General features: G+C 44.6%; 4 protein-coding genes and 3 pseudogenes across 5 annotated transcripts; 4 read left to right on the top strand and 3 right to left on the bottom strand.

Annotated features, from left to right (window-relative positions):
* The first annotated feature begins 763 nt into the window (after window positions 1-763).
* On the top strand, window positions 764-2,020 carry LOC135640097 (peroxidase P7-like). Its single transcript, XM_065154228.1, has 3 exons — window positions 764-1,012; window positions 1,081-1,272; window positions 1,359-2,020. The coding sequence occupies exons 1-3, from the start codon at window positions 797-799 to the stop codon at window positions 1,908-1,910; spliced, it is 960 nt and encodes a 319-aa protein (XP_065010300.1). The 5' UTR covers window positions 764-796; the 3' UTR covers window positions 1,911-2,020.
* Window positions 2,021-2,169: 149 nt separating this feature from the next.
* Window positions 2,170-8,903, bottom strand: LOC103988413 (serine/threonine-protein kinase PBL27-like; annotated as a pseudogene).
* Window positions 8,904-9,839: 936 nt separating this feature from the next.
* LOC135640853 (peroxidase 52-like) lies at window positions 9,840-11,588 on the top strand (annotated as a pseudogene).
* Window positions 11,589-12,485: 897 nt separating this feature from the next.
* Window positions 12,486-13,511, bottom strand: LOC135640852 (putative CCR4-associated factor 1 homolog 8). The gene has a single exon (XM_065155625.1). It carries the CDS (start codon window positions 13,509-13,511, stop codon window positions 12,486-12,488), a length of 1,026 nt encoding a protein of 341 aa, XP_065011697.1.
* A 283-nt stretch (window positions 13,512-13,794) lies between these two features.
* LOC135640851 (peroxidase P7-like) lies at window positions 13,795-16,494 on the top strand (annotated as a pseudogene).
* Window positions 16,495-19,720: 3,226 nt separating this feature from the next.
* LOC103987820 (peroxidase P7-like) lies at window positions 19,721-23,135 on the top strand. Of its 2 annotated transcripts, XM_065157440.1 has the most exons (4): window positions 19,721-20,031; window positions 20,110-20,301; window positions 20,396-20,938; window positions 22,606-23,135. In XM_065157440.1, the coding sequence occupies exons 1-4, from the start codon at window positions 19,822-19,824 to the stop codon at window positions 23,023-23,025; spliced, it is 1,365 nt and encodes a 454-aa protein (XP_065013512.1). In that variant the 5' UTR covers window positions 19,721-19,821; the 3' UTR covers window positions 23,026-23,135. The 2 variants fall into 2 exon arrangements, with proteins under 2 accessions (XP_065013512.1, XP_065013511.1); XM_065157439.1 differs by lacking the exons at window positions 19,721-20,031; window positions 20,110-20,301; window positions 20,396-20,938 and adding exons at window positions 21,874-22,127; window positions 22,196-22,387 and having other exon boundaries at window positions 22,474-23,135.
* Window positions 23,136-23,272: 137 nt separating this feature from the next.
* Window positions 23,273-27,789, bottom strand: LOC103988410 (probable serine/threonine-protein kinase PBL7). Its single transcript, XM_065157438.1, has 6 exons — window positions 27,424-27,789; window positions 27,075-27,346; window positions 26,823-26,958; window positions 24,594-24,852; window positions 24,342-24,474; window positions 23,273-23,771 (listed from the first exon to the last, which is right to left on the bottom strand). The coding sequence occupies exons 1-6, from the start codon at window positions 27,566-27,568 to the stop codon at window positions 23,511-23,513; spliced, it is 1,206 nt and encodes a 401-aa protein (XP_065013510.1). The 5' UTR covers window positions 27,569-27,789; the 3' UTR covers window positions 23,273-23,510.
* Window positions 27,790-27,953: the final 164 nt, after the last annotated feature.

Raw genomic sequence — 27,953 nt, 5'->3', positions numbered from 1 at the left:
CAAAGAGCGTTTTTTAGATGATTTCTGCTATGAGAAATGTCAGTGATGACCCGATAGCTCAATCTGATTCGAGCCCGAACGTCACGAATACTCTATCAGATCTTACATGATTTCTCTGATATTGATAACCAAACATAGTTAAGATTCTCAGCAAACAGTAATTAATCTCGATTGCTTGAGAAATAGTCAACAGGACTTTGCGGGAAGCAACAGAAGCATCCGTGAATCTGCCAAAGAAGACATGGAAATGAGCTGGCAGATCACTGTCGTCATCTGTCCTGTGAAGAGAGAGCGCCACTTTCGTGTTGGTCGGTGGCACGAGACGAGATCGAGGGATTGGGGCATGGGGACCGCGCGGATCACCATCGTCGACCTGGAATCATGTTGGCGTAGACGAGCGATGAGATCTCTGTTCATTTGATCGTGACTTTTTGACGGCGAAACCATCTACCATTTCGGTGCATGCCCCATCCATCACGTGTTCCCCGTCGGAAGCAGGTGACGAAAATGGCGATCCAGCCGAGTCGCCAAGTACGCAGAGGTCGACCCGACAACGTTCCTTCCATCCATAGATTTCTTTTTCCTTTGTTTCTGTCGAGGTCGCCAGCCAAGCATTGCAGCAGCTTTGCGCGTCTCAGTACAGTCAAAGAAGGCGACGCCATCGTGTCCAGGTAATGCTCATTAAGCAGCAGCAGTATATATAGATCGATCGACAGGCGACCCCGGAGCATCTCCACTCGTCCTCCCCCCCCCCCCCCCCCCCTCCTCTCCTCTGGTTTAGCTCCAGTATTCGTCCATGGCCTCCTTCGTTCGTAGACAGGTCATCCTCACTCTCTTCTCCGCCGCGCTTGTGCTCTGCACAGCCCGGGCGCAACTGTCGCGCGCATTCTACGCTAGCACTTGTCCAAGCTTACCCCGCATCGTGCGGACGACCATGGCGCAGGCCGTCAACAGGGAGCCACGGATGGCTGCATCCATTCTCCGCCTCTTCTTCCATGACTGCTTCGTGAATGTGAGACACTACTGTCCCTTAATTACTTTTGCTTCCTGAAGCTAACGCACATTGCTCTCTTGAAACAGGGCTGCGATGCATCGATACTTCTGGATGATACTGCCACATTCACCGGCGAGAAGAATGCTTTTCCCAATAGAAACTCCGCCCGCGGGTACGAGGTCATCGACACCATCAAATCCAACGTCGAAGCTGCTTGCCAAGCGACCGTGTCGTGCGCCGACATCCTCGCGCTCGCCGCTCGCGATGGCGTGGCCTTGGTGAGCATCACGGACTGAACGCTAAACTTGAGACCCTGCATCCTCGTTATCTAACGTATGCAATGGCTCTGATCCATTAATGGCAGCTTGGTGGACCAAAATGGAGGGTTCAACTTGGCCGTCGCGACGCAACGACGGCGAGCCAAAGCGACGCCAACAGCAACCTCCCGGGACCCTCCTCGAGCCTCGCGAACCTCATCTCCTCGTTCGCTGCCAAGGGCCTCAGCGCGCGCGACATGACCGCCCTCTCCGGCGCCCACACCATCGGCCAAGCGCGGTGCACCACCTTCCGCTCCCACATCTACAGCGACGCCGACGTCGACCCCAGCTTCGCGGCCCTGAGCCAGCAGAACTGCCCCTCCACCGGCGGCGACGACAACTTGGCTCCGCTGGACCTTCAGACGCCGAATCGGTTCGACAACGAGTACTACCAGAACCTGGTGGCCAAGAAGGGGCTGCTGCACTCGGACCAGGAGCTCTTCAACAATGGAACCCAGGACTCCCTGGTGAGGCTGTACAGTGTCAACGCAAGGGCATTTGCCAGAGATTTTGCGGCGGCGATGGTGAAGATGGGAGCCATCAGCCCACTGACGGGAACGAACGGAGAGATTAGATTGAACTGCAGGAACGTGAACTAGCAACGTTATGACGATGATTCCTGAGATGCTTCATCTGTATTCTTTTACACTGTTCTTTTATGGCTTCTTTGACAGAGCAAAGCAATAAAAAGCTGTAAAGATTTACTGTATCCAAGCTCAGTTTTGAGGTTGGACGATCTGCCGCGATAACCTTTGTGATCAGCCTGCAAGACTTCGATCATTGGATCCTCAGAATCAAGGAAACTTAAACTAAAGATTAAGTGAAAGCTCAGTCAGATCAGAATTTTGACATCAGATCTTTACAAGCCTGTCTCATGTTTAATCTCGATATCGAAAAGCCTGGAAGCTGGCCATTCAACATATGTAACAAAGCCTGCAATCATAGCATTATCATTCAGCATGCTTATGCTGTATCACAATCTTTCATATGACTTCCAACAGCTCATGGAAGTTCTACTACAAAATTCCAATATATGAAATGCTCCCAAGCTAAGAGGAAGATCTCAGCAAAGTCGATGAACATGTCAATCATATTCAGGTTTCACTAGAGGCTTGCAAGCGTGAGAAGCAGAGGAACTGGAACTCCTTTTCAGCAACCTCTTCTTCACAAGAGGGACCAGTGACTGGACGACGTCCGCCATTAAAGGCCTGTAATCAGCCTCAGGTTGCACACACATGGAAGCAATGGCAGCCACCTGAACAGCATCCTTCATAGAATAGTGACCTTCCAATGCTGGATCCAGTATCTGAGTTACTTTTTCTCGATCACTGAGACATGGCAGAGCCTGCGACAACCAAAAATATGAGTTATTAGATTTGCCTGAGAGCAAGTACAATCGTTGAGGGTAATCATATGCATTGAAAGCAGAAGCTAAAAGCATTAATTTTTTGCAGCCATATAGTATGTTACGACTTCAGGTAATTGGACTTTGTTAAGGACCAGAACTTTTTCGGCAGAAACTAACCTAATAAATATATAGCTCGACTGTTTTCTGGATGGCTCTTGGTTTCCTTGGACATGATTGTGACCTTCGACCCATAGTTGTCATCCAAAATAAGAACCTAAGAATGTGAATGTAGGATGCGTTGATCCTACAGGGCATATGTCACTGATTGTAAAATTACAGTGATGTTAAGTGGTCGGACATTATTGCGCCCTTTGACAGATTATCATCTAAAATAGAAACTTAAGGATGTGAATGCGGGATGCAACAATCCTATTGCACAGACATATATTTCTGTGCTAGACCATCATTTATCTATCAGAAAGCTCTATACCTACAAAATATCAATTATAAATAAAATAAATGTGCTTTGTTAAGCATTTCAGAACATTTCCAGATAAAATACTCACCCAGGTTACGAGTACACCTTCCCCTGGTGGCCTATTCATATCTACTGGGACTCTACCAGTCAGCAGTTCCAAGAGCACTACTCCATAGCTGTATACATCTGTTAGTTTGGCAAGTCCCATAGTCCCACATCAGGAAAATCAGACTTGTTGTCTCGTCTTGGAACTATAAATAAAGGCCTGAGCTTTAAAGTTAGACACACCACGAGAAGTACCACAGACACCACAAGAAGTACAGCAGGCATCACAAGAAAACCTGCTTATGGTTTGAAGTCTTCTTGTTTAGGAAGCTGAAGGTGTTTTATGGCCTAGGAACATTTCCTAAGGCATTTGTAAGTGTCCCTCTTTTATAGTAGTAATTTGCTCCTCTTTCTTCCGTGGATGTAGGTCAAAGTCAATTGACCTAACCACGTATATCTGGTGTTCTGGTGTTTTGTTTGTTCTTGTCGTTTTATTCTTTCCGCTTTATTGTCTTTGTTGTGTTGCCAAAATTATCCTTTGGTAAATATCCTGGGGCTAGCTCTAACAAACTTGTATCAGAGCCTGGTTCTGGGATCTTTTGGCAACGATGACAATAACAAAGATTGTTGTCGAGAAATTCGACAGAAATGTCAACTTCGGCTTATGGCAACTCAAGATGGAGGCCATTCTGGTTCAAGACGGAGTTGATTTGGTACTTCAGGGTGCTGAGAACATTCCAGATGATATGTCAAAAGAAGAGCTTGCGGGTATGGATAAGAAGGCCCGATCAAGCATCATTCTAAATCTCTCTGATGAGGTTTTACGGGAGGTAGCTACGGAGACTACGGCTAAGAGCATGTGGGACAAACTTAAAGCCTTGTACATAAAGAGGACAGTGGAGAATCGTCTCTACTTGAAGCAGAGTCTGTATATGCTTCGGATGGTTGAAGGTACATCTATACTCTCGCATCTTGATAAGTTTGATTCTTTGGTTATGGATTTGGAGAATATAGATGCAAAAATTGATGATGAGGATAAGGCTTTGTTGCTATTGTGTTCTCTTCCCCAATCTTTTAAGCATTTCCGTGATACTTTGATTTATGGAAAAGAAACAGTTTCGTATCAGGAAATTAAATCTGCACTAAAATCTAAGGAGCAAATAAACAGAGATATCACTGGGGAAAGTAGAGGAAATCAGGCTGAGGGTCTGGTTGTCAGGGATAAAATGGATAAAAGAGAATTTGACAGTAGTAGATCTAAATCTAGATCTAAATCCAAACACAGAAATTTGGAATGCAGATATTGTCATAAAATGGGGCACATTAAATCTGATTGCTTTAAATTGAAAAATAAATTAAAGCAAAAGGAAAAATTTGTTGAGAAAACTATTAAATCCGCTGAAGCTAGTGTAGTATCTGATGAGAATTTTGGAAATATTTTCTTTGCTATTGATGACAGGACAAAGTCTAAAAATGAATGGATTTTAGATTCGGGTTGTTCTTATCACATGTGTCCCAATAGGGATTTGTTTTCCACATATGAATCTTGTAATGGTGGAATTGTTTTGATGGGCAATAATGCTGCATGTGATGTTGTTGGTAGAGGAACAATCAGAATTAAAATGCATGATGGTATTGTGAGGACGCTCACTAATGTTAGACATGTTCCTGATTTGAAAAAGAATCTCATCTCTTTAGGCACCCTAGAAGCTCTTGGGTGTAAATACACAGCTGAAAGTGGAGTTATGAAAGTTTCTAGAAGTGCTCTTATTGTTATGAAAGCTTGTAGGTCTGGTAGCTTGTATATTCTGCAGGGAACTACTGTCACAGGTTCAGTTGCAGTCTCGTCATCATCATTGTCTGATTCTGACATCACCAAATTATGGCATATGCGTTTGGGTCATATGAGAGATATTCGACCACCACAAAGGTATGCAAATTTGGTTGCATATGCTTTGTCTGTTGCAGAAGAAACAAGTGAAGTTGGTGAGCCTACTACCTATTCAGATGTAGTTTCTTTTGATAATTCCGCTAAGTGGTTGATTGTTGAGGGAAAGGTCCTTGTTCAGAAAATTTATACGAAGGACAATCCAGTTGATATGCTTACGAAGCATGTTCCGGTTTACAAGTTCAAGCAGTGCTTGGACTTGGTTGGTGTTCATTGTTGGTGATAGCCCGTTGGGGCTTTTGTGAAGAAGGTGGAGCAAGTTTTGTTGGGACATGCCAAGGTGGAGATTTGTTAGTTTGGCAAGTCCCATAGTCCCACATCGGGAAAATCAGACTTGTTGTCTCGTCTTGGAACTATAAATAAAGGCCTGAGCTTTGAAGTTAGACACACCACGAGAAGTACCACAGACACCACAAGAAGTACAGCAGGCATCACAAGAAAACCTGCTTATGGTTTGAAGTCTTCTTGTTTAGGAAGCTGAAGGTGTTTTATGGCCTAGGAACATTTCCTAAGGCATTTGTAAGTGTCCCTCTTTTATAGTAGTAATTTGCTCCTCTTTCTTCCGTGGATGTAGGTCAAAGTCAATTGATCGAACCACGTATATCTGGTGTTCTGGTGTTTTGTTTGTTCTTGTCGTTTTATTCTTTCCGCTTTATTGTCTTTGTTGTGTTGTCAAAATTATCCTTTGGTAAATATCCTGGGGCTAGCTCTAACAACATCTGATTTAGTTGTCAATCTCCCGGACAATGCATATCTGGTAAAAGAATATATTAGGATGCCGTATTAAAAAGAGCTAAGCCTTTTTCATGAATTGCATCACTGAAGCTAGAACTAGCTCATGCAAGTTAGAAGAGATGAAGGCTTTGGCGGTACTCTGGAGCAACATATCCTTGTGTGCCTAAAACACTTGTGGAAACATGGCCTCCTGCTTTATCGGATCCAAGTTTTGCAATTCCAAAATCTGAAACTTTGGAATGGAAGTAAATGTCCAACAAAATATTGCTGCTTTTTGAAATCCCTATGGATGATAGGGGGGTTGACGTGCGCATGAAGGTACTGCAAACCTTTTGCAGCTTCAAGAGCTATTTGCATTCTCGTATCCCAGTCCACCTTTGAAATGCCACCGTAGGAACCTGTAAATTTGAATTAAGTCGATTCTTATGACCATTCATACAATGTTCTTGCTTCACAATAACTGTAATTTATGTATAAGGAAACAGATTCTGCTTAGGAAATGTCGCAATGCCAACATATTTCAATGACAAACACCAAATGGTAAACAATTTAGAAAGCTACACTAGCTCAATTCTAGAATTCACCAGTCTCTTACGCCTTGGAGTTAGATGATATGAACCAATGGCTCATAACCAAAAACCATGTTTCCACCTTTGACTCATCACTCCTCTTATAGATCTTATCATATATAATACATTTTCTTGCAAAATATATAATAAATTGGTATCGGTTACTTTTCAGTGTCAAGGAGGTATGTTAGCTTTGTTGTCACATAACAAAACAGCAAAATTACTATGTAGGAAAGTATGTCGATGACCATGATCTCAAGGACTTGCAAGTAAAATGCATTAAATAATAAATGTAATAAGCTACAATCACTTGACGTCGACTAAGATCAACAATGGATTAAAGCAAATATAATATAGGAAATATGCAGAAGGAGAAGAAAAGGATTAGAAGATATTATGCAATGGCTCCATGGTGAAGTAGTTCTGAGTGACCTAGATGATTAGGCTTGAGTTATAGAAAGAACCTCTCCACTTGTAGGGCTCATGCTTTGGGCTGCCCTTATTAGAAGAAAAATATCAGAAAATGAATAATGTCATAAAAAAAAGAATTTTGCAGTACCAAAAAACATGTGCCCTAGATTCTTTAAGACAATTAATTCTTCAATTCAAATCTCACTATTTTGGTTATTCAATTGTCCCTTGCCAAGACTTTTCCCAAGTATCACAATGACACCACAAATTCCCAACCACTACAAGAATATACAAAACAGGGTGCCTTTGTCTCTGCCGGAGGCGTTCGGATTACCACAATAACAACATATGACAATCAGTCTATGAGTCGATTTAACTGATGATGCACCACTAGCACCAGATGTTATGATTCCTAGACATGTGAAACATTTGGTACTGCCATCCTTTGATCTGCATATTTAGGGATAAATTCTTCGCATATTTTCATTTAACAAGATTTGAAACAATGGCTGCGGCAAAATCGTCAGATATATATTTTTGCCTTTGCTTTAGACTAGAAGAGATATGTGCTGAACTAAGACTAAACAAGCCATTTTTCCTTCATGTTTATAAACCTAAAACTTGGCCCTTCATTCATAATATGCTACCAAGCCCCTACGGAGAAACGTGGAATCAAAGTTACCACAGGTTATCGTACAACGGTTCCTTTGAAGATTAGTATAGTTTTTCAGGATGGAACGTCATGTCTATTCTTTTAAGGGGCTCAAAGGCTATCGAAAACAAATTAGGTTAATATTGCAAAGCAAAGAATTACTGATGAAAGCATATAGTCGCGTAACTGATACGGATGCCATGATCAGACAGAATTCCAAGACTCAGGCAAAGCAATTTCATAAAGTTTGAAGGTACACAAACAAATCATGTCAATGCCAAATATACACAATCAGCATTGCTTAAATTTTCTTCTCATATATCTGTTTCTCAATCAAAGCTATATTCCTGTGTTAGAACATGGAAAGGTACACATATGTATAAGTCCGAGATACAATCAAATATATATTCTGCAAAACTACAAATAATTCTAGAAGTAATTAGCTGACATTAAGAAACTGCTACTTGAAGTGACACAATTTTCATCATGTCCGTCTACAACCACTTCATACTCTGAGCTAAGTAGGCCTGCATTTTCTTCATCATAATTGTTTGTTTTCTTGGAGTTAAATGAGACCAATATGCAGTGCCAGTATGCTTGCCAGCATCAGTCATTAGCATATTACAGCCCTTGATCCCCAAACTAAGAGCCTCTTCTCAAATGTAGTCTCAGGAAAATCCCAAAAAGAATACCTATCAAAGCAAGATCAAGAAGAACATAATCATACCTTTAGTAGGATACAAATGTTCCTGAAGACCCCCATTAGCCATGAACTCGTAGACCAGAAGCCGTTGCCCGCCATCGGAGCAATGGCCGATCAATATCAGTAGGTAGGGCGAGTGAAGGCGCGTCAGCAACTCCACCTGTCATTCCAAAACCCAAACTTTGTCGCCTCAAATGCCCTCCAAGCAATTTCAGTAAGGATGACAGACATGAAGATCAGGTGAAACAGTGGAGAGGACAGGAACCAACAAGAGACCTCCATCTTGAACTCTTCCTCCCCTTGCTTCCCGGGTCGGTCCATCAGCTTGACGGCGACCTTCCACCCATCGGGCAGCGCTCCCGTGCCCCACCACACTGCGCTTCCCAAACCCGCCGGTCGCCGAATGGAGCTGCTTGTAGGTGAACACCTGCGCCCCTCTCTCGCTCACCACCACCTGCGCCTCGCCGCTGCCGCCGCCTAAAGGTGCCGCCTTTTCCTTCTGTTCGCTCTTCCCTTCCTCTCCAAAAGATAAAAGAACCCAAGCCATTCGATCAACGGAGAAGTCGAATGCTGTGGCACTTTGCGCTTATCATAAACCCAAGCCATTGAGAAATCATGTCGAACAAGTGTGTGATGTTGATGGATCGAACACAACGAGTCTCGTTACATGACCCAATTCGACCTGTAAACTGCGAACTCAAGGAATCATCTTGAATTTGTGTAGATTACCACCTTTTGCACCACAAAGAAGTGAATTCTCAATTGGACCCGTCATCAAGAGAAAAGCGAATCAGAAGCATCCACGATTGAGTTCAAGAAAGAGAGAATTATATAGCCCCAAATAAAGTTCTTAAATTTGAAGATTATTATTTACAACCTCATTTAAATTTTTTTTAATATCTCAAAATTATCCTTTCCTAAACAAATATAAATATATTTTCTTCTTCTTCTCTTTATATCTCATCTTCTTGTCCTCTTCCCCCTTCTTTTTTTATTTTTCTTCTTCTTCTTTCTTAGACGACTGTGATGAGGCAAAGACAAGCTAAGTTAGAGTACAAGTTGGAGGGTGACAATCGACGACAAGAAGCATAGGTTAATGATCAACGATTAATCATGAGAATAAGTTAGGCGGTGGTAATCGACGAGAAGCACAAATTGGGGGGTAGTGATTGCCGATAGGTACAAGTTGGGGGGTGGTGATCAAAGATTGTGAGTTGAGGAGCATCGACGGTGGAATAGATTTTTGCACAAACGACGACGATCATAGGGGATGTGCGAAAGAGATAAAAAAGAAAAGGATAAAATCAAAATTATATGGATAATAAATAATAAAATATTATTTTATTAATTTCTTAGTGGATTATGAATGATAAAAAAGACTCTAAAACAGTAAGCTTTCTAAAATTTTATTTTTTCTTATGGTATTTTCTAAAAGAAGAAATTACCCTAGCCTCCATCGCGTCACCTCTTGCCCATTGTTGTTAATATGCCATCGTATACTGCCTCCACTCTCACTCTTGTTCATCGATGATGCTGTCATTAAAGGTCTCGTCTATCGTTGTCGTCGTGCCCTCACTAGTCGCCTTAACCTTTCTCACTTTAGTAATAACTCATTCATCTACGCCCCTCCCTACTCCCAATGGGTTTATCCTTTTTTTTCTCTCCACTTTTCTTTTCATTGTCCAATCTTCGATTATATTATCGTGGTCGAATATCATAATGCATGGGGAGGATCCCGTATGACAAAAGATGACGTGACCTTGAGGTAGAACAAATGTTATGGATAATTATTTTTTTAAAAAATAAGAGGTATGAAAAAAAAAAATTTTAAGATTTTTTTTGGGGAAGAGAGTTTGAAATCAAAATATGACGATTTCATCTCCACGTGTGCATACATCGGACCATGCTAATTAAGATACCGAAGTTGCAATATAAAAACGCCTCCGCCACAAGCCTCATGTCTCATCCCCTAAACCCAACCTGTCTTCGAGGATGTCACTCAAATCATCTAAACAGTGGAAAGATTATATTTGGATTGGGACAACAATTTCACACACACACACACACACTCTCTCTCTCTCCCCTGTGTAGATGAGAGACTTCTAACAGCCTTTAGCTTTGGTTGACAGGGCTGCGATGCATCCATGATACTGCCACATTCACCGCAGAGAAGAATGCTTCCCCCAATAGGAGCTCCGTCCGTGGCAACGAGGCCGTCGATGCCATCAAGTACAACGTCGAAGCGGCTTGCCCAAAGACTGTATCATGCGCTGACATCCTTGCGCTCGCCGCACGCATTCCACGTCCTGTCTCTGTTTCCAGCACAAAGTGTCGATGCTTCATGGGCGGACCGAAATGGAAGGTTCGACTGGGCCGCCGGGATGCGACGAGTGCACGCCAAAGCGGAACTAAGAGCAACGTCCCCAGGCCCTCCTCCGGTCCCTCTGACCTCATCTCTTTCCTTCGCTGCCGAGGGGCTCAGCGCACGCGACATGACCGCCCTCTCCGGTGCCCACACCATCGGGCAAGCGTAGTGCGGCACCTTCCGCTCCCACATCTACGACGACGCCAACGTCAACTCAACCTTCGCTGCCCTGCGCAAACGGAACTGCCCGCTCACAGGCGGCGACAGCAACCTGGCGCCGCTCGACCTTGACCCACCGAACGTGTTCGACGGGACTGCTCTACTCGGTGTTGGGCTGACAGCCCATAGATTCAGCCCACAACTCACCCCCTCTTAACTCAACCTTAATTAAAATTAGGGATATGGTGACTACGTTTTAGAGGCAGAAAAAGATTATAAAAAGACAGCAACGAGGTAGAAGAAAACAACCACAGGATTCCAAAGAAAAGAAGGAGAACAAAACAGAAAAGGATGACAAAGAAAGGGATGTTCTCAATCATCTAGCAATGTTCTCATCTCAGGTTAAATCAAATCTACAGTAGACTCTTGCTGTGATTACTTGGGGAGGTTTTAGATATTGTGGGCAGTGACGTGATCCTTGTATCCCAGTTATTCTCTTGTGGTTGTTGTTAGGGTTTAGGGCAAGAGATTGAGATTTGTATATTCATTATTCTCATAGTGGATTATCTCTAGTTTGCCCTGTGATTTTTACCCTTCACATTGGAGGGGTTTTTCACGTATATCTTGGTGTTCTGTTTGATTGTGCTTTCATTTAATTCCGTTGCGTATTATGGTCTTTTCATATTTATTCATATACAAATGTTATTTCTGTTTATATCACAGGACCAGGAGCTGTTCGACGGTGGCTCTCAGGACTCGCTGGTGAGGCGATACAGCGTCAACAGTGTGGCGTCGACAAGAGATTTTGTGGTGGCTATGGTGAAGATGGGAGCCATCAGCCCGTTGACCGGAAGCAGGGGATAGATCAGATCGAACTGCAGACAGGTGAACTGGAAAGATATGTGATCATACGATGGTGATTCGTACGTCGATCGGAACTTGAATTCAGAATCCTATCTACCTTAAATTCCTTTTTATTAATATTTCACCTAGTAATTAACATGAAAAATTCTTTCTTTTATTTATCAACAGCTAGAACGGAGAGACTAATTGTACCGAAGCTCTTCTTGTAAGATTTTACTTAACAAGATCTATAATTAGTTATTCTATTTCAATTACACCAAATAATGGGCATCTTTGTTTTTACAATAATTTTAACATAAGACCTATTACTTATAAATTAATACATCAACTTAAGTCGAATATTTTTAAAAGAATGAATTCTCGAAAAAAACCTTCAATCTTAAATAATTTTTTAGATAACACCTTAACTTTCAAAAATTCTCGTAAAATATTTTTTTAAATGATAATATTACCTCTTCAAGTCACTGCCTTTACAATCGTTAGTCCTCACCACCTTAACTCCCCTCTTGTTGGCCTCGCTCTTACCATTGCCACTACAACCCTCTCTTTCTTTGCCCATAGCTTTCGTAACCAACGACGAAAGTGCAAGTGGAGGGGTATGGGTGAGAACAACAAGCTAAGACCTTCGTTATTGGTTGTCACAATGCATGGCCATGATTGTGCCGAAAGTGATGGGTGACAATTTGAGGTAAAATGACATGGTGAAAGTCAGTCACCATCTGGTATGTAATAAAGAGATATAAACAGGACAAAACATCTGATCAAAGTTGCACACAACGAGTGAGGTCATCGACTCCAAGACGCACTGCAAAGAAGTAATAAGACTTGTGAATACGAGGACGACAACTCACCGAGACACTAAAAGAAGTCATCCCTATACCTATTAAAACTCAAAGCTTAACGCCTAACTTTCACGTTCCCCATCCCGGAAACGTAGCCGTGGCATGAAAGGGTGTTTTGCTGTTGTTGGGACTCCGGTGAACTCGGAACCCCATGAGCTTGATGCAACGGCGGGCCGACTTGAGGTAGGAACACAAACATCGGGGTGGGGGGGAGGGGAGGGATTCCACTGTGAGCTTGGAACCCGTACTGCCCAACGTAGTTTGGATGATAGGCCATGGCACCTCTTTGATACCTCTTCTTGCTCTCCGTGCAACTGTTCTCTAATCCATAAAGAACAGAGTCGAACCTCTCGTTCCCTCCGATGTTATACCTCCGATTCATCTCGTTGAACACTCTGCTAATTGATAGACTGTCGTATGCCGCTTGATGAGGGTTCCCATCTTGTTCCACTACCAGTTCTTGTGCAAGCCTCGTCAGGCCAAATTCTCTTCCGCTTAATCCATCGCAATTCTTTGCTATATACTTGATGTCGTATAATGCACCGAAAACTCGCCTCGCTGCAGTTATAAACTCCCTCAACGTAGGAGGCAGCGGCGCTCCTCCGGTGATCAGCTTGATCACGTAGGCCACATCGTAGAGGCCATGGAAGGTGACATAAACGGAGCCGTAGCGTCTATCAAAGAGCTTGTTGCGCAAAACATTGCTCCACTTGTCGCCATTGATCCCGTTTCGCCGGTTTCCCTCGAGGTCGTGGCCGCTCCGGCGCAACAGCTCGAGCGACTTAGGCGACGAAGGATGCACCAAGGGATCGAAATCAGAGAAGTTGAACTGCCAGCAGCAGCCCTGCCATGGAGTGCGGCCGTTCTCATCGAATAACGTGATTCCGAGCTGTATCAGCTTCATCCTGTCGACGTTGTATTTGACGTCGGCATACCGATCTTCCTCGGAAGCATTGGGAGGCGTAAGCCGGATGAATCCAGGGAATTCTGTATCTATGGCAGCATAACGAAAAGTTCGACGGAGATCGACCAGAAGATCGAGCTGGGCGGCGATGTTTTCGGTGACGACCGTCACTGCCATGAGAAATCTCGATCTAATGGATGGGTGGTGAGTCGTCCTCATCCTCATTATACATATATATATAAGGGTTAGAAGCAGCGAATCATCCGACTCCGACTCAGAATCGGATTATCCGACTCCCTACTCAGAATCGGATCATCCGACTCCGACTCGGAGGAAGATCGGTACGTTGCGACTCCGACTCGGACTCCGAGGCATAGGCAACAACCTCGACAAGCTGCAAGTTGCGATGCTCAGGATTTGATCGGTACTCAGCAGCGCAGAGAAAACCCAATCCGTCGGCATGGTGGGGTGGATGAAGGAGCTCAGAGACGTCGCTTATGATGCCGAAGACCTTCTCGACGAGTTAGAATATCGCCGCCTTCGACAGCAACTGGACGGTGAAAGCAGCAGTCCGGTGAGTGCTTCCTTGTCTCCAACTTGGAGGCTGCTAGGGATGTGGCCACCCGAGCCGGTGGCCTCCTTTCTTCAAGTTTCTTTAGCTTCAAAGGCGGCGGCAGCGCCTCCGACCAGGAGGCAGATGCTGCTTCCTCGGCTCCCAGACCATGTAGCAATTCGAGGCCCCCGGGCACTCCTGAACTGGCATGGGATAGGATCACTAAAGCTAGAATAAGAAGCGTAATCGAAAGGTTGGATCACGTGAGTTGTTGTGTGAGCGAGACCATCACACTCTTTAAATTGGATCGCTGCAGTACTGGCCCGAAGCAAAGCACCAAAAAAGGCGCAACCAGCTCACTGATCATGTTAGTGTGAACAACTTCGAGCCGTGGCCTCGGGACCGTCGCGGCTTAGTTCGGGTCCGGATGATAGGGGATCACCCTGGGACGTTTCCTGAGATTGCTGAGGCGGCCGATTGCGTAGGTCCGATCGGGGCGGGGTAGCCGTTTCCATCGGGGGAGGAATCCTCGCCTGGGCGTTTAGTGGACGACTTCCGACGATCACCTGCACAAAGGTCGGGTCGGGGAGCTCGATCTGACCCCTCCGACGATCAAGTTAGTGGATAGTCACAGGGGGTTTCTTTAGCTAAGTTCCTCTCTTTTCTCTTCCTCTCGTGCGCGAGGGTTTTTATAGTGAGAATTACCGTTGTATGATGTGCTTGCCCGCAGGGAGCAGGATCGTACTTTTGGTAGCGTCTTATATTGCCGTTAGCGTAGGGGATCGAGCCTGAACAGGGTGTTAATGTACCTCGGCAAGCGTTCCGGTCCGCGTTGACCGGGTGCTTCGTCAAGTTGACAGAGGCGTGATGTGTCACCCTAATGCAGCTGACGTCACGTGAGTCTTATCGTAATTATTACCCTCATCGGATCAGTAACAAGGTGTTCGGACGAGAGGACGAAGTCAGAAATCTAATTGACCTGCTGCTGCTGCTGAGATCCAACGATGAACCAGTCTCGGTTCTCCCTGTAGTCGGCATTGGAGGGGTTGGAAAAACTATTCTCGCACAACTTGTCTATAATGATCCTAAAATCGTACAACATTTTGAGCTGAGGATGTCATCTCCACGTGTGCATGCATTGGACCATGCTAATTAAGATACCGAAGTTGCAATATAAAAACGCCTCCGCCACAAGCCTCATGTCTCATCCCCTAAACCCAACCTGTCTTCGAGGATGACACTCAAATCATCTAAACAGTGGAAAGAGTATATTTGGATTGGGACAACAATTTCACACACACACTCTCTCTCTCTCTCTCTCCCCTGTGTAATTGATCTTGGCCCCTTTCATGCAGACCTTGGTTTTCCTATCTCTGTTCTCGACCTACGAGTAAGTGTCACCTACATGCAGCAGGTCGTCAATTTTCAGAGCCTCATATGGCTGCCTCCATTCTTCACCTCATCCTTTGACTGTTTATGAACATACGATGTTAACATCCATCAATTATCATATATTTATTGAAAATACTTATATGTATAAGAGGAAAATGTGTGAGATGAAAAAAGATTATGAGAGGATAGACTCATATTGATTGAAAGAATTAAATTTTAATAATATAAAAAAAATTAAACTTTTGAATTGAATTAATGTCCGACTTAATATATGTTCATTCCGAGTGAACAAAAAATTTGATCTAAATAAGTCAAAAATTAAAAAAAATCAAACAAAAACTATAGATTGAGACTATGATTAAATGCGGCTGAGTGAACTATCTCATATAATTAAAAAAGATGCGATGAGTTAATGCTATGGGAAAATAATCTAAGAAGAGAATATATTGTGTTTGATTCATAATTTAGAAGTTTAGTCTTGATGTTTGACTTGATATATGTTTATTTTAATTAATCTAAATTAATAATTATAAAATTTCTGATAATAATGTTCTGATTCCCATGCAAACACTTGTCGTAGATGAGAGACTTCTAACAGCCTTTTGCTTTGGTGGACAGGGCTGCGATGCATCCATGATACTGCCACATTCACCGCAGAGAAGAATGCTTCCCCCAATAGGAGCTCCGTCCGTGGCAACGAGGCCGTCGATGCCATCAAGTCCAACGTCGAAGCGGCTTGCCCAAAGACTGTATCATGCGCTGACATCCTTGCGCTCGCCGCACGCATTCCACGTCCTGTCTCTGTTTCCAGCACAAAGTGTCGATGCTTCATGGGCGGACCGAAATGGAAGGTTCGACTGGGCCGCCGGGATGCGACGAGTGCACGCCAAAGCGGAACTAAGAGCAACGTCCCCAGGCCCTCCTCCGGTCCCTCTGACCTCATCTCTTTCCTTCGCTGCCGAGGGGCTCAGCGCACGCGACATGACCGCCCTCTCCGGTGCCCGCACCATCGGGCAAGCGTAGTGCGGCACCTTCCGCTCCCACATCTACGACGACGCCAACGTCAACTCAACCTTCGCTGCCCTGCGCAAACGGAACTGCCCGCTCACAGGCGGCGACAGCAACCTGGCGCCGCTCGACCTTGACCCACCGAACGTGTTCGACGGGACTGCTCTACTCGGTGTTGGGCTGACAGCCCATAGATTCAGTCTATAGTGGGTTTGGACAGCCCAAACTCACCCTTTTTAACCTAACCCTAATTAACATTATGATGGTTTGGTGGCTACGTTTTAGAGGTAGAAGAAAAAGGTTATAAAAGTGCAGCAACGAGGCAGAAGAAAACAGCCACGGGATTCCAAAGAAAAGAAGGAGAACAAATCTACAGTAGACTCTTGTTGTGATTACTTGGGGAGGTTTTAGATATTGTGGGTAGTGACGTGATCCTTGTATCCCAGTTATTCTCTTGTGGTTGTTGCTAGGGTTTAGAGCAAGAGATTGAGATTTGTATATTCATTATTCTCATAGTGGATTATCTCTAGTTTGCCCTATGGTTTTTACCCTTCACATTGGAGGGGTTTTCCACGTATATCTTGGTGTTCTGTTTGATTATGCTTTTATTTAATTCTACTGCATATTATGATCTTTTAGTATTTATTCATATACAAAAGTTATTTCTGTTTATATCCTCATCACTCGGACCAGGAGCTGTTCGACGACAGCTCTCAGGACTCACTCACTGGTGAGGCGATACAGCGTCGGCAAGAGATTTTGTGGCGACTATGGTGAAGATGGGAGCCATCAGCCCGTTGACTGGAAGCAGGGGAGAGATCAAATCGAACTGCAGACAGGTGAACTGGAAAGATATGTGATCATACGATGGTGATTCGTACGTCGATCGGAACTTGAATTCAGAATCCTATCTACCTTAAATTCCCTTTTATTAATATTTCACCCAGTAATTAACATGAAAAAATCTTTCTTTTATTTATCAACGGCTAGAACCGAGAGACTAATTGTACCGAAGCTCTTCTTGTAAGATTTTACTTAACAAGATCTATAATTAGTCATTCTATTTCAATTACACCAAATAATGGGCATCTTTGTTTTTACAATAATTTTAACATAAGACCTATTACTTATAAATTAATACATCAACTAAGCCGAATATTTTTAAAAGAATGAATTCTCGAAAAAACCTTCAATCTTAAATAATTTTATAGATAACACCTTAACTTTCAAAAATTCTCGTAAAATATTTTTTTAAATGATAATATTACCTCTTCAAGCCACTGCCTTCGCCTACCACCATCATTTACGATCGTTAGTCCCCACCACCTTAACTCCCCTCTTGTTGGCCTCACTCTTACCATTGCAACTACAACCCTCTTTTTCTTTGCCCATAGCTTTCGTAACCAACGAGCTAAGACTTTCGTTATTGATTGTCACAATGCATGCATGGCTATGATTGTGCCAAAAGTGATGGGTGACAATTTGAGGTAAAATGACATGGTGAAAGTCAATCTGCATGCGAAGACATGACCAAGCGTGCAAAGACACAAGCAACCAAAGGCTTGTGTTTGCTCTTAGCCCCCCATTCATCATCATTCTTGGTAGACGATGGTGTAGGACGGAAGCGATGACTAGGATTCAAAATGATATATACTCATGATTAGCGATATTCTATCGGAATTTATCAAAGATAGATTTTTTTTTTCAAAAATTTAGTCTTTTAAAAAAGATAACTAATTATATCATTTCACGAAATGTTCAACTATCGAGAAAAATGAAACTAATTCCTAAACACACGAATATGATAAAACAGTAGTTGCAATTTCAAAGAACCTTCCTGAGATCACCGGAGAAAACAGTACACTTAGGAAGCTATTTTCACGCCCACTTTAGTTGAATTATTAGTTTATTTTATTTCCGGGCCGTACAGGAAGTGCTTAAAAACTCGTCGGGGGTACGGCTCACATCATAAACTCGTGGGTTAGACGCGGTCTGCAGTCTAAGAGGTCAACTATTCAATTATTGCATACAGGACAACTTGTAGCTCCGACCGCAGCTCCGTTTGAATCGATTAAGAATCAAAACCGAATTAGAATTATGGTTTAAGTGATTATAAAGTAAATTGGAATTGAATTTTGATTTCGGTTCTTGAAATTTAAAAATAAAACTGAACCAAAATCATTTTAATGATTTTTTTTTTATCGGTTCCTGAACCGATAAAAAAAAAATCATTAAAATGATCAAATGTGACGAATCTAATAAAGTATACTTTGACCCCGAACCACGTCACAATCGATGTCACGTTACGCCTATAGCTAAGTCAGCAGGAAAAGTACCCCTCGCGTCGAGCCCGCAATCGTATCAAGACGCCACTCGATATGTCCCCTCTTGATAAGCCCAGGACGGCGTCGCATGGCATCGTTCAGCACGTCCCAGGATGGTCACCACACAAAGGTACCATCTCATGCCTCGAGGATCGACTATCATGTCAAACCCGCGTACAATCGACCCTCGTACAGTAGTATAAAAGCTCAAGGCCGATATCCGATCAGAAACAAAGAAGAAAGAGAAAAAGGAGGCAGAAAGTAGAACCCCACACTGACTTACTTGTCGATGGGCCACAGTCGGTAACCACCCGGTGAGACCTTCTATGCAGGAAAGCGGTAACGTCCGAGACGAGGCTATCCTGATTGATAGAGGTGTCCTTCCTCCCGACGCGCCAATCAGCATCCTGACGAAAAGATGTCAATCAATATTACGGTGCTAACACACCGACTGGAGGGGTCAACTAACTCTGGCATCCGGCTCAACCGACTGAACACTCTCGATATCGTCCTGTCGATCAGGTCGTGCTGACTCATCAACTAGGATGGATCAGTTCATCAACAGAATCTGTCTCTTTCAATAACATGATAATAAAGGAAGAGCGATGGCGTTTATAATCAATCAATGTGGTTCGGACTTCAAATTCGATAAAAGTAGAACCGTTGTTTGTCGAACCGGGTTTAGGACTACTGAGACCCGAGCTAATCCTGATTCAATTATGTTAGAATCAATTCGAAACGATCCCTAATCCTCCATCTCCTGACACGATTGACGGAGTCTCACCTCCATGGCTGATATAAATTAATGATGCGTTCAAAGCAACGACAATCTAACTTTTGTCCATCACCATTGATTTCGATTGTCAAACGGCTGCAGCATCTCTATCCCTCTCATGAGCGGTTCACCTAACCAAAATGGTAGACCAAGCTCATGGTCAAGGTCAAAATACATGTGTATCTTCCTATTAAATGGTTGTACCATTGCTCGGATAAGCAAAATACTTTGCCTCCACGTTTGAGGTGCAGAGTTTGACCAGCCGCCACGCCCATCTCCATTCGGAGCAGTGTATATATGTGGCAGTTCACCCCAAGCCACTCTTCTCATCCCTCACCCAAAAGCTCCTACTAGCACAACAGCAGTGGGAAGATCTAGCCATCTCTCTCTTCTCTGTATCTGAGAGACATACATACGTAGATCATTTGGGCAGCCATGGCGTCTTTGATGCAGACATTAGTCACGCTCTCTCTGCTCTCGCTGTTTGTCTGCTATGTCCATGGGCAGTTGTCTTCTACATTCTATGCTGGCACATGCCCCAACCTACAGCAGATCGTGCGCTCCACCATGGCGCAGGCCGTCAACAAGGAGCCACGCATGGCTGCCTCCATCCTCCGGCTTTTCTTCCACGACTGTTTCGTTAATGTGCGATGCTGGAACGCCTCTGTTATCTTTTGCATCCTGTAGTCCATCGGAACTGACAGTCTTTGATTTGGGTTGCAGGGCTGCGATGCGTCGATACTTCTGGATGATACTGCCGCATTCACCGGCGAGAAGAATGCCTCCCCCAATAGGAACTCCGCCCGCGGCTACGAGGTTATCGACGCCATCAAATCCAACGTCGAAGCCGCCTGCCGATCAACGGTATCGTGCGCCGACATCCTCGCGCTGGCAGCACGCGATGGCGTGGCCTTGGTGAGCGTCACTGTTCACGAACCTCGGCTACCGCACGCCTCTTTAGTTTCCGCTCGAGAACGACGAAGTTTAACGTCGTCTTGTTCAACTGCAGCTTGGTGGACCGACATGGGCGGTTCAGCTGGGCCGTCGGGATGCCAGGACCGCAAGCCAAAGCGACGCTAACAGCAACCTCCCCGGGCCCTCCTCCGGCCTCTCCACTCTCATATCTTCGTTCGCCGCCAAGGGCCTCAACGCACGCGACATGACCGCCCTCTCCGGTGCCCACACCATCGGCCAAGCGCAGTGCGGAAACTTCCGCTCCCACATCTACAACGACGCCAACGTCAACTCGAGCTTCGCTGCGCTCCGCAAACGGAACTGCCCGTCCTCTGGCGGCGACGGCAACCTGGCGCCGCTTGACCTCGAGACACCGAACCGGTTCGACAACGGCTACTACCGGGACCTGGTGGCCAAGAAGGGACTGCTCCACTCGGACCAGGAGCTGTTCAACGGCGGCTCTCAGGACTCGCTGGTGAGGCAATACAGCGTCAACAATGCGGCGTTCTCACGGGATTTTGCGGCGGCCATGGTGAAAATGGGAGCCATCAGCCCGCTGACTGGAAACAGGGGAGAGATCAGATTGAACTGCAGGAAGGCGAACTGATCTGCGAGTGATTCGTCCGTCGACCAACAATTCGTACATTGTGTGTTATTATTCCTTTCATTAACCCTGATAAATTAACAGGGAGGATTTGCTTTCTTCATTCCATTTATTTGTATTCCAAATCAAGGTAATAATATCAAGAAATTATTGCGCCAAAGAGCTTTTTTTAGATGATTTCTGCTATGAGAAATGTCAGTGATGACCCGATAGCTCAATCTGATTCGAGCCTGAACGTCTCGAATACTCTATCAGATCCTACATGATTTCTCTGATATTGATAACCAAACATAGTTAAGATTCTCAGTAAACAGTAATTAATCTCGATTGCTTGAGAAATAGTCAACAGGACTTTGCGGGAAGCAACAGAAGCATCCGTGAATCTGCCAAAGAAGACATGGAAATGAGCTGGCAGATCACTGTCGTCGTCTGTCCTGTGAAGAGAGAGCGCCACTTGCGTGTTGGTTGGTGGCACGAGACGAGATCGAGGGATTGGCGCATGGGACCGCGCGGATCACCATCGTCGAACCTGGAATCATGTTGGCGTAGACGAGCGATGAGATCTCTGTTCACTTGATCGTGACTTATTGACGGCGAAACCATCTACCATTTCGGTGCATGCCCCATCCATCACGTGTTCCCCGTCGGAAGCAGGTGACGAAAATGGCGATCCAGCCGAGTCGCAAAGTACGCAGTGGTCGACCCAACAACGTTCCTTCCATCCATAGATTTCTTTTTCCTTTGTTTCTGTCGAGGTCGCCAGCCAAGCATTGCAGCAGCTTTGCGCGTCTCAGTACAGTCAAAGAAGGCGACGCCATCGTGTCCAGGTAATGCTCATTAAGCAGCAGCAGTATATATAGATCGATCGACAGTCCCCCCGGAGCATCACGACTCATCCTCCCCCCCCCCTCCCCCCCCCCCCCCCCCCCCCTCCTCCTCTCCTTTGGTTTAGCTCCAGTATTCGTCCATGGCCTCCTTCGTTCGGAGACAGGTCATCCTCACTCTCTGCTCCGCCGCGCTTGTGCTCTGCACAGCCCGGGCGCAACTGTCGCCCGCATTCTACGCTAGCACTTGTCCAAGCTTACCCCGCATCGTGCGGACGACCATGGCGCGGGCCGTCAACAGGGAGCCACGGATGGCTGCATCCATTCTCCGCCTCTTCTTCCATGACTGCTTCGTGAATGTGAGACACTACTGTCACTTAATTACTTTTGCTTCCTGAAGCTAACGCACATTGCTCTCTTGAAACAGGGCTGCGATGCATCGATACTTCTGGATGATACTGCCACATTCACCGGCGAGAAGAATGCTTTTCCCAATAGAAACTCCGCCCGCGGGTACGAGGTCATCGACACCATCAAATCCAACGTCGAAGCTGCTTGCCAAGCGACCGTGTCGTGCGCCGACATCCTCGCGCTCGCCGCTCGCGATGGCGTGGCCTTGGTGAGCATCACGGACTGAACGCTAAACTTGAGACCCTGCATCCTCGTTATCTAACGTATGCAATGGCTCTGATCCATTAATGGCAGCTTGGTGGACCAAAATGGAGGGTTCAACTTGGCCGTCGCGACGCAACGACGGCGAGCCAAAGCGACGCCAACAGCAACCTCCCGGGACCCTCCTCGAGCCTCGCGAACCTCATCTCCTCGTTCGCTGCCAAGGGCCTCAGCGCGCGCGACATGACCGCCCTCTCCGGCGCCCACACCATCGGCCAAGCGCGGTGCACCACCTTCCGCTCCCACATCTACAGCGACGCAGACGTCGACCCCAGCTTCGCGGCCCTGAGCCAGCAGAACTGCCCCTCCGCCGGCGGCGACGACAACTTGGCTCCGCTGGACCTTCAGACGCCGAATCGGTTCGACAACGAGTACTACCAGAACCTGGTGGCCAAGAAGGGGCTGCTGCACTCGGACCAGGAGCTCTTCAACAATGGAACCCAGGACTCCCTGGTGAGGCTGTACAGTGTCAACGCAAGGGCATTTGCCAGAGATTTTGCGGCGGCGATGGTGAAGATGGGAGCCATCAGCCCGCTGACGGGAACGAACGGAGAGATTAGATTGAACTGCAGGAACGTGAACTAGCAACGTTATGATGATGATTCCTGAGATGCTTCATCTGTATTCTTTTACACTGTTCTTTTATTGTTTCTTTGACAGAGCAAAGCAATAAAAAGCTGTGAAGATTTACTGTATCCAAGCTCAGTTTTGAGGTTGGACGATCTGCCGCGATAACCTTTGTGATCAGCCTGCAAGACTTCGATCATCGGATCCTCAGAATCAAGGAAACTTAAACTAAAGATTAAGTGAAAGCTCAGTCAGATCAGAATTTTGACATCAGATCTTTACAAGCCTGTCTCATGTTTAATCTCGATATCGAAAAGCCTGGAAGCTGGCCATTCAACATATGTAACAAAGCCTGCAATCATAGCATTATCATTCAGCATGCTTATGCTCTATCACAATCTTTCATATGACTTCCAACAGCTCATGGAAGTTCTACTACAAAATTCCAATATATGAAATGCTCCCAAGCTAAGAGGAAGATCTCAGCAAAGTCGATGAACATGTCAATCATATTCAGGTTTCACTAGAGGCTTGCAAGCGTGAGAAGCAGAGGAACTGGAACTCCTTTTCAGCAACCTCTTCTTCACAAGAGGGACCAGTGACTGGACGACGTCCGCCATTAAAGGCCTGTAATCAGCCTCAGGTTGCACACACATGGAAGCAATGGCAGCCACCTGAACAGCATCCTTCATAGAATAGTGACCTTCCAATGCTGGATCCAGTATCTGAGTTACTTTTTCTCGATCACTGAGACATGGCAGAGCCTGCGACAACCAAAAATATGGGTTATTAGATTTGCCTGAGAGCAAGTACAATCGTTGAGGGTAACCATAAGCATTGAAAGCAGAAGCTAAAAGCATTAATTTTTTGCAGACATATAGTATGTTACGACTTCAGGTAATTGAACTTTGTCAAGGACCAGAACTTTTTCGGCAGAAACTAACCTAAAAAATATATAGCTCGACTGTTTTCTAGATGGCTCTTGGTTTCCTTGGACATGATTGTGTCCTTCGACCCATAGTTGTCATCCGAAATAAGAACCTAAGAATGTGAATGTAGGATGCATTGATCCTACAGGGCATATGTCACTGATTGTAAAATTAGTGAGGTTTAAGTGGTCGGACATTATTGCGCCCTTGGACAGATTATATCATCTAAAATAGAAACCTAAGGATGTGAATGCGGAATGCAACAATCCTATTGCACAGACATATATTTCTGTGCTAGACCATCATTTATCTATCAGAAAGCCCTATACCTACAAAATATCAATTATAAATAAAATAAATGTGCTTTGTTAAGCATTTCAGAACATTTCCAGATAAAATACTCACCCAGGTTACGAGTACACCTTCCCCTGGTGGCCTATTCATATCTACCGGGACTCTACCAGTCAGCAGTTCCAAGAGCACTACTCCATAGCTGTATACATCTGATTTAGTTGTCAATCTCCCGGACAATGCATATCTGGTAAAAGAATATATTAGGATGCCATATTAAAAAGAGCTAAGCCTTTTTCATGAACTGCATCACTGAAGCTAGAACTAGATCATGCAAGTTAGAAGAGATGAAGGCTTTGGCGGTACTCTGGAGCAACATATCCTTGTGTGCCTAAAACACGTGTGGAAACATGGCCTCCTGCTTTATCGGATCCAAGTTTTGCAAGTCCAAAATCTGAAACTTTGGCATGGAAGTAAATGTCCAACAAAATATTGCTGCTTTTGAAATCCCTATGGATGACAGGGGGGTTGACGTGCTCATGAAGGTACTGCAGACCTTTTGCAGCTTCAAGAGCTATTTGCATTCTCGTATCCCAGTCCAACTTTGAAATGCCACCGTAGGAACCTGTAGATTTGAATTAAGTCGATTCTTATGACCATTCATACAATGTTCTTGCTTCACAATAACTGTAATTTATGTATAAGGAAACAGATTCTGCTTAGGAAATGTCGCAATGCCAACATATTTCAATGACAAGCACCAAATGGTAAACAATTTAGAAAGCTACACTAGCTCAATTCTAGAATTCACCACAGGCTCTTACACCTTGGAGTTGATGATATGAACCAATGGCTCTTAACCAAAAACCATGTTTCCACCTTTGATTCATCACTCCTCTTATAGATCTTATCATATATAATACATTTTCATGCAAAATATATAATAAATTGGTATCGGTTACTTTTCAGTGTCAAGGAGGTATGTTAGCTTTGATGTCACAGAACAAAACAGCAAAATTACTATGTAGGAAAGTATGTCGATGACCATGATCTCAAGGACTTGCAAGTAAAATGCATTAAATAATAAATGTAATAATAAGCTACAATCACTTGACTGTCGACTAAGATTAACAATGGATTAAAGCAAATATAATATAGGAAATATGCAGAAGGAGAAGAAAAGGATTAGAAGATATTATGCAATGGCTCCATGGTGAAGTTGTTCTGAGTGACCTAGATGAGTAGGTTCAAGTTATAGAAAGAACCTCTCCACTTGTAGGGCTCATGCTTTGGGCTGCCCTTATTAGAAGCCAAATATCAGAAAATGAATAATGTCATACAAAAAAGAATATTGCAGTACCAAAAGACATTTGCCCCAGATTCTTTAAGACGATTAATTCTTCATTCAAATCTCACTATTTTGGTTATTCAAGTGTCCCCTGCCAAGACTTTTCCCAAGTATCACAATGACACCACAAATTCCCAACCAATACAAGAATATACAAAATAGGGTGCCTTTGTCTCTGCCGGAGGCGTTCGGATTACCACAATAACAACATATGACAATCAGTCTATGAGTCGATTTAACTGATGATGCTCCACTAGCACCAGATGTTATGATTCCTAGACATGTGAAACATTTGGTACTGTCATCCTTTGATCTTCATATTTAGGGATAAATTCTTCGCATATTGTCATTTAACATGATTTGAAACAATGGCTGCGGCAAAATCTTCAGATATATATTTTTGCCTTTGCTTTAGACTAGAAAAGATATGTGCTGAACTAAGACTAAACAAGCCATTTTGTCTTCATGTTTATAAACCTAAAACTTGGCCCTTCATTCATAATATGCTACCAAGCTCCGACTGAGCAGCGTCGAATCAAAGTTACCACAGGATATCGTACAAGGGTTCATTTGAAGATTAGTATAGTTTTTCAGGATGGAACGTCATTTCTATTCTTTTAAGGGCCTCAAAGGCTATCGAAATCTAAACAAATTAGGTTAATATTGCAAAGCAAAGAATTACTGATGAAAGCATATAGTCACGTAACTGATACGGATGCCATGATCAGACAGAATTCCAACACTCAGGTAAAGCAATTTCATAAAGTTTGAAGGTACACAAACAAATCATGTCAATGCCAAATATACACAATCAGCATTGCTTAAATTTTCTTTTCATATATCTGTTTCTCAATCAAAGTTATATTCCTGTGTTAGAACATGGAAAGGTACACATATGTATAAGTACGAGAAACAATCAAGAGTTTATTCTGCAAAACCAAAAATAATTCTAGAAGTAATTAGCTGACATTAAGAAACTACTACTTGAAGTGACACAATTTTCATCATGTCTTTCTACAACCACTTCATACTCTGAGCTAAGGAGGCCTGCATTTTCTTCATCATAATAGTTTGTTTTCTTGGAGTTAAATTATACCAATATGCAGTACCAGTATGCTTGACAGCATCAGCCATTAGCATATTACACCCCTTGATCCCCAAACTAAGAGCCTCTTCTCAAATGTAGTCTCAGGAAAATCCCAAAAAGAATACCTATCAAAGCAAGATCAAGAAGAACATAATCATACCTTTAGTAGGATACAGATGTTCCTGAAGACCCCCATTAGCCATGAACTCGTAGACCAGAAGCCGATGCCCGCCATCGGAGCAATGGCCGATCAATGTCAGCAGGTATGGCGAGTGAAGGCGCGTCAGCAACTCCACCTGTTATTCCAAAACCCAATCTTTGTCGCCTCAAATGCCCTCCAAGAAATCTCAGTAAGGATGACAAACATGAAGATTAGGTGAAACAGTGGAGAGGACAGGAACCAACAAGAGACCTCCATCTTGAACTCATCCTCCCCTTGCTTCCCCGGTCGGTCCATCAGCTTGACGGCGACCTTCCGCCCATCGGGCAGCGCTCCCCTGTACACGGCCCCGAAGCTCCCGTGCCCCACCACACTGCGCTTCCCAAACCCGCCGGTCGCCGAATGGAGCTGCTTGTAGGTGAACACCTGCACCCCTCTCTCGCTCACCACCACCGGCGCCTCGTCGCTGCCGCTGCCGCCGCCTAAAGGTGCCGCCTTTTCCTTCTGTTCGCTCTTCCCTTCCTCTACAAAAGATAAAAGAACCCAACCACGGTGACGAATCACAACAACGGAAAGAAGAGGAAGGGAGAGGGGTGCTCACTGAGGGAATTGAGGTGCTTGGAGACTTTGTTGCTGATGTAGCAATAGTAGCTGAAGGCGACCAGGAGGGAAGCCAGCGAGAGAGCAGCGAGGACAACGATCACCAAGAGAGCCACGCCTCCCTCTCTCCTGTACTCTGCCTCCATTTCTCCCTTGAAAGTAACAGTGCTCGATACTGATGCCGATGGAAGAGGAGGAGAGCACAAGTGAACTCCACTGTCCGAGTGGGTTGGGCACGGCTTCCTTCAGGAGACCGAGAGAAGACGACAAAGTCATAAAGAAAAGGAACAGGAAACACGAACAGCTTTCTGAACTGGAAGCAGTGGGACGGAGATTGCAAAGCTAGTGCTGCACACCTTTGTTTTACTTTATGTTGCTTGTTTTGGTTTCTACTCGATCGTGTTGTTTTTTATCTGTTCTTCCTGCAGAGGATGCTTAAGACGCACACTTTGACTCGGTTTTGACTGCTCATCAACTTTTGGCGGCCATTAAATGTAACATACTAATAGCGGAGCTTCATCGTGTTTGACC

Source organism: Musa acuminata, chromosome BXJ3-6 (assembly GCF_036884655.1).
Source record: "Musa acuminata AAA Group cultivar baxijiao chromosome BXJ3-6, Cavendish_Baxijiao_AAA, whole genome shotgun sequence".
NCBI lineage: Eukaryota > Viridiplantae > Streptophyta > Magnoliopsida > Zingiberales > Musaceae > Musa > Musa acuminata.
Note: the sequence above shows the minus strand (reverse complement) of the source record. Positions and strands in the feature narration are given on the sequence as shown.

Excerpts from the sequence above, each read along its gene's own strand:
- LOC135640097 (XM_065154228.1), top strand. The coding sequence starts at position 797 with ATGGCCTCCTTCGTTCGTAGACAGGTCATCCTCACTCTCTTCTCCGCC. Across the intron at positions 1,013-1,080 it reads TCCATGACTGCTTCGTGAAT|GGCTGCGATGCATCGATACT; the intron begins GTGAGACACTAC and ends CTCTTGAAACAG. Across the intron at positions 1,273-1,358 it reads CTCGCGATGGCGTGGCCTTG|CTTGGTGGACCAAAATGGAG; the intron begins GTGAGCATCACG and ends CATTAATGGCAG.
- LOC135640852 (XM_065155625.1), bottom strand. The coding sequence starts at position 13,511 with ATGGCAGTGACGGTCGTCACCGAAAACATCGCCGCCCAGCTCGATCTT.
- LOC103987820 (XM_065157440.1), top strand. The coding sequence starts at position 19,822 with ATGGCGTCTTTGATGCAGACATTAGTCACGCTCTCTCTGCTCTCGCTG. Across the intron at positions 20,032-20,109 it reads TCCACGACTGTTTCGTTAAT|GGCTGCGATGCGTCGATACT; the intron begins GTGCGATGCTGG and ends TTTGGGTTGCAG. Across the intron at positions 20,939-22,605 it reads TCAGATTGAACTGCAGGAAG|GGCCTCAGCGCGCGCGACAT; the intron begins GCGAACTGATCT and ends TTCGCTGCCAAG.
- LOC103988410 (XM_065157438.1), bottom strand. The coding sequence starts at position 27,568 with ATGGAGGCAGAGTACAGGAGAGAGGGAGGCGTGGCTCTCTTGGTGATC. Across the intron at positions 27,347-27,423 it reads CAAGCACCTCAATTCCCTCA|AGGAAGGGAAGAGCGAACAG; the intron begins GTGAGCACCCCT and ends TATCTTTTGTAG. Across the intron at positions 24,853-26,822 it reads ACATCTGTATCCTACTAAAG|GTTCCTACGGTGGCATTTCA; the intron begins GTATGATTATGT and ends TCAAATCTACAG.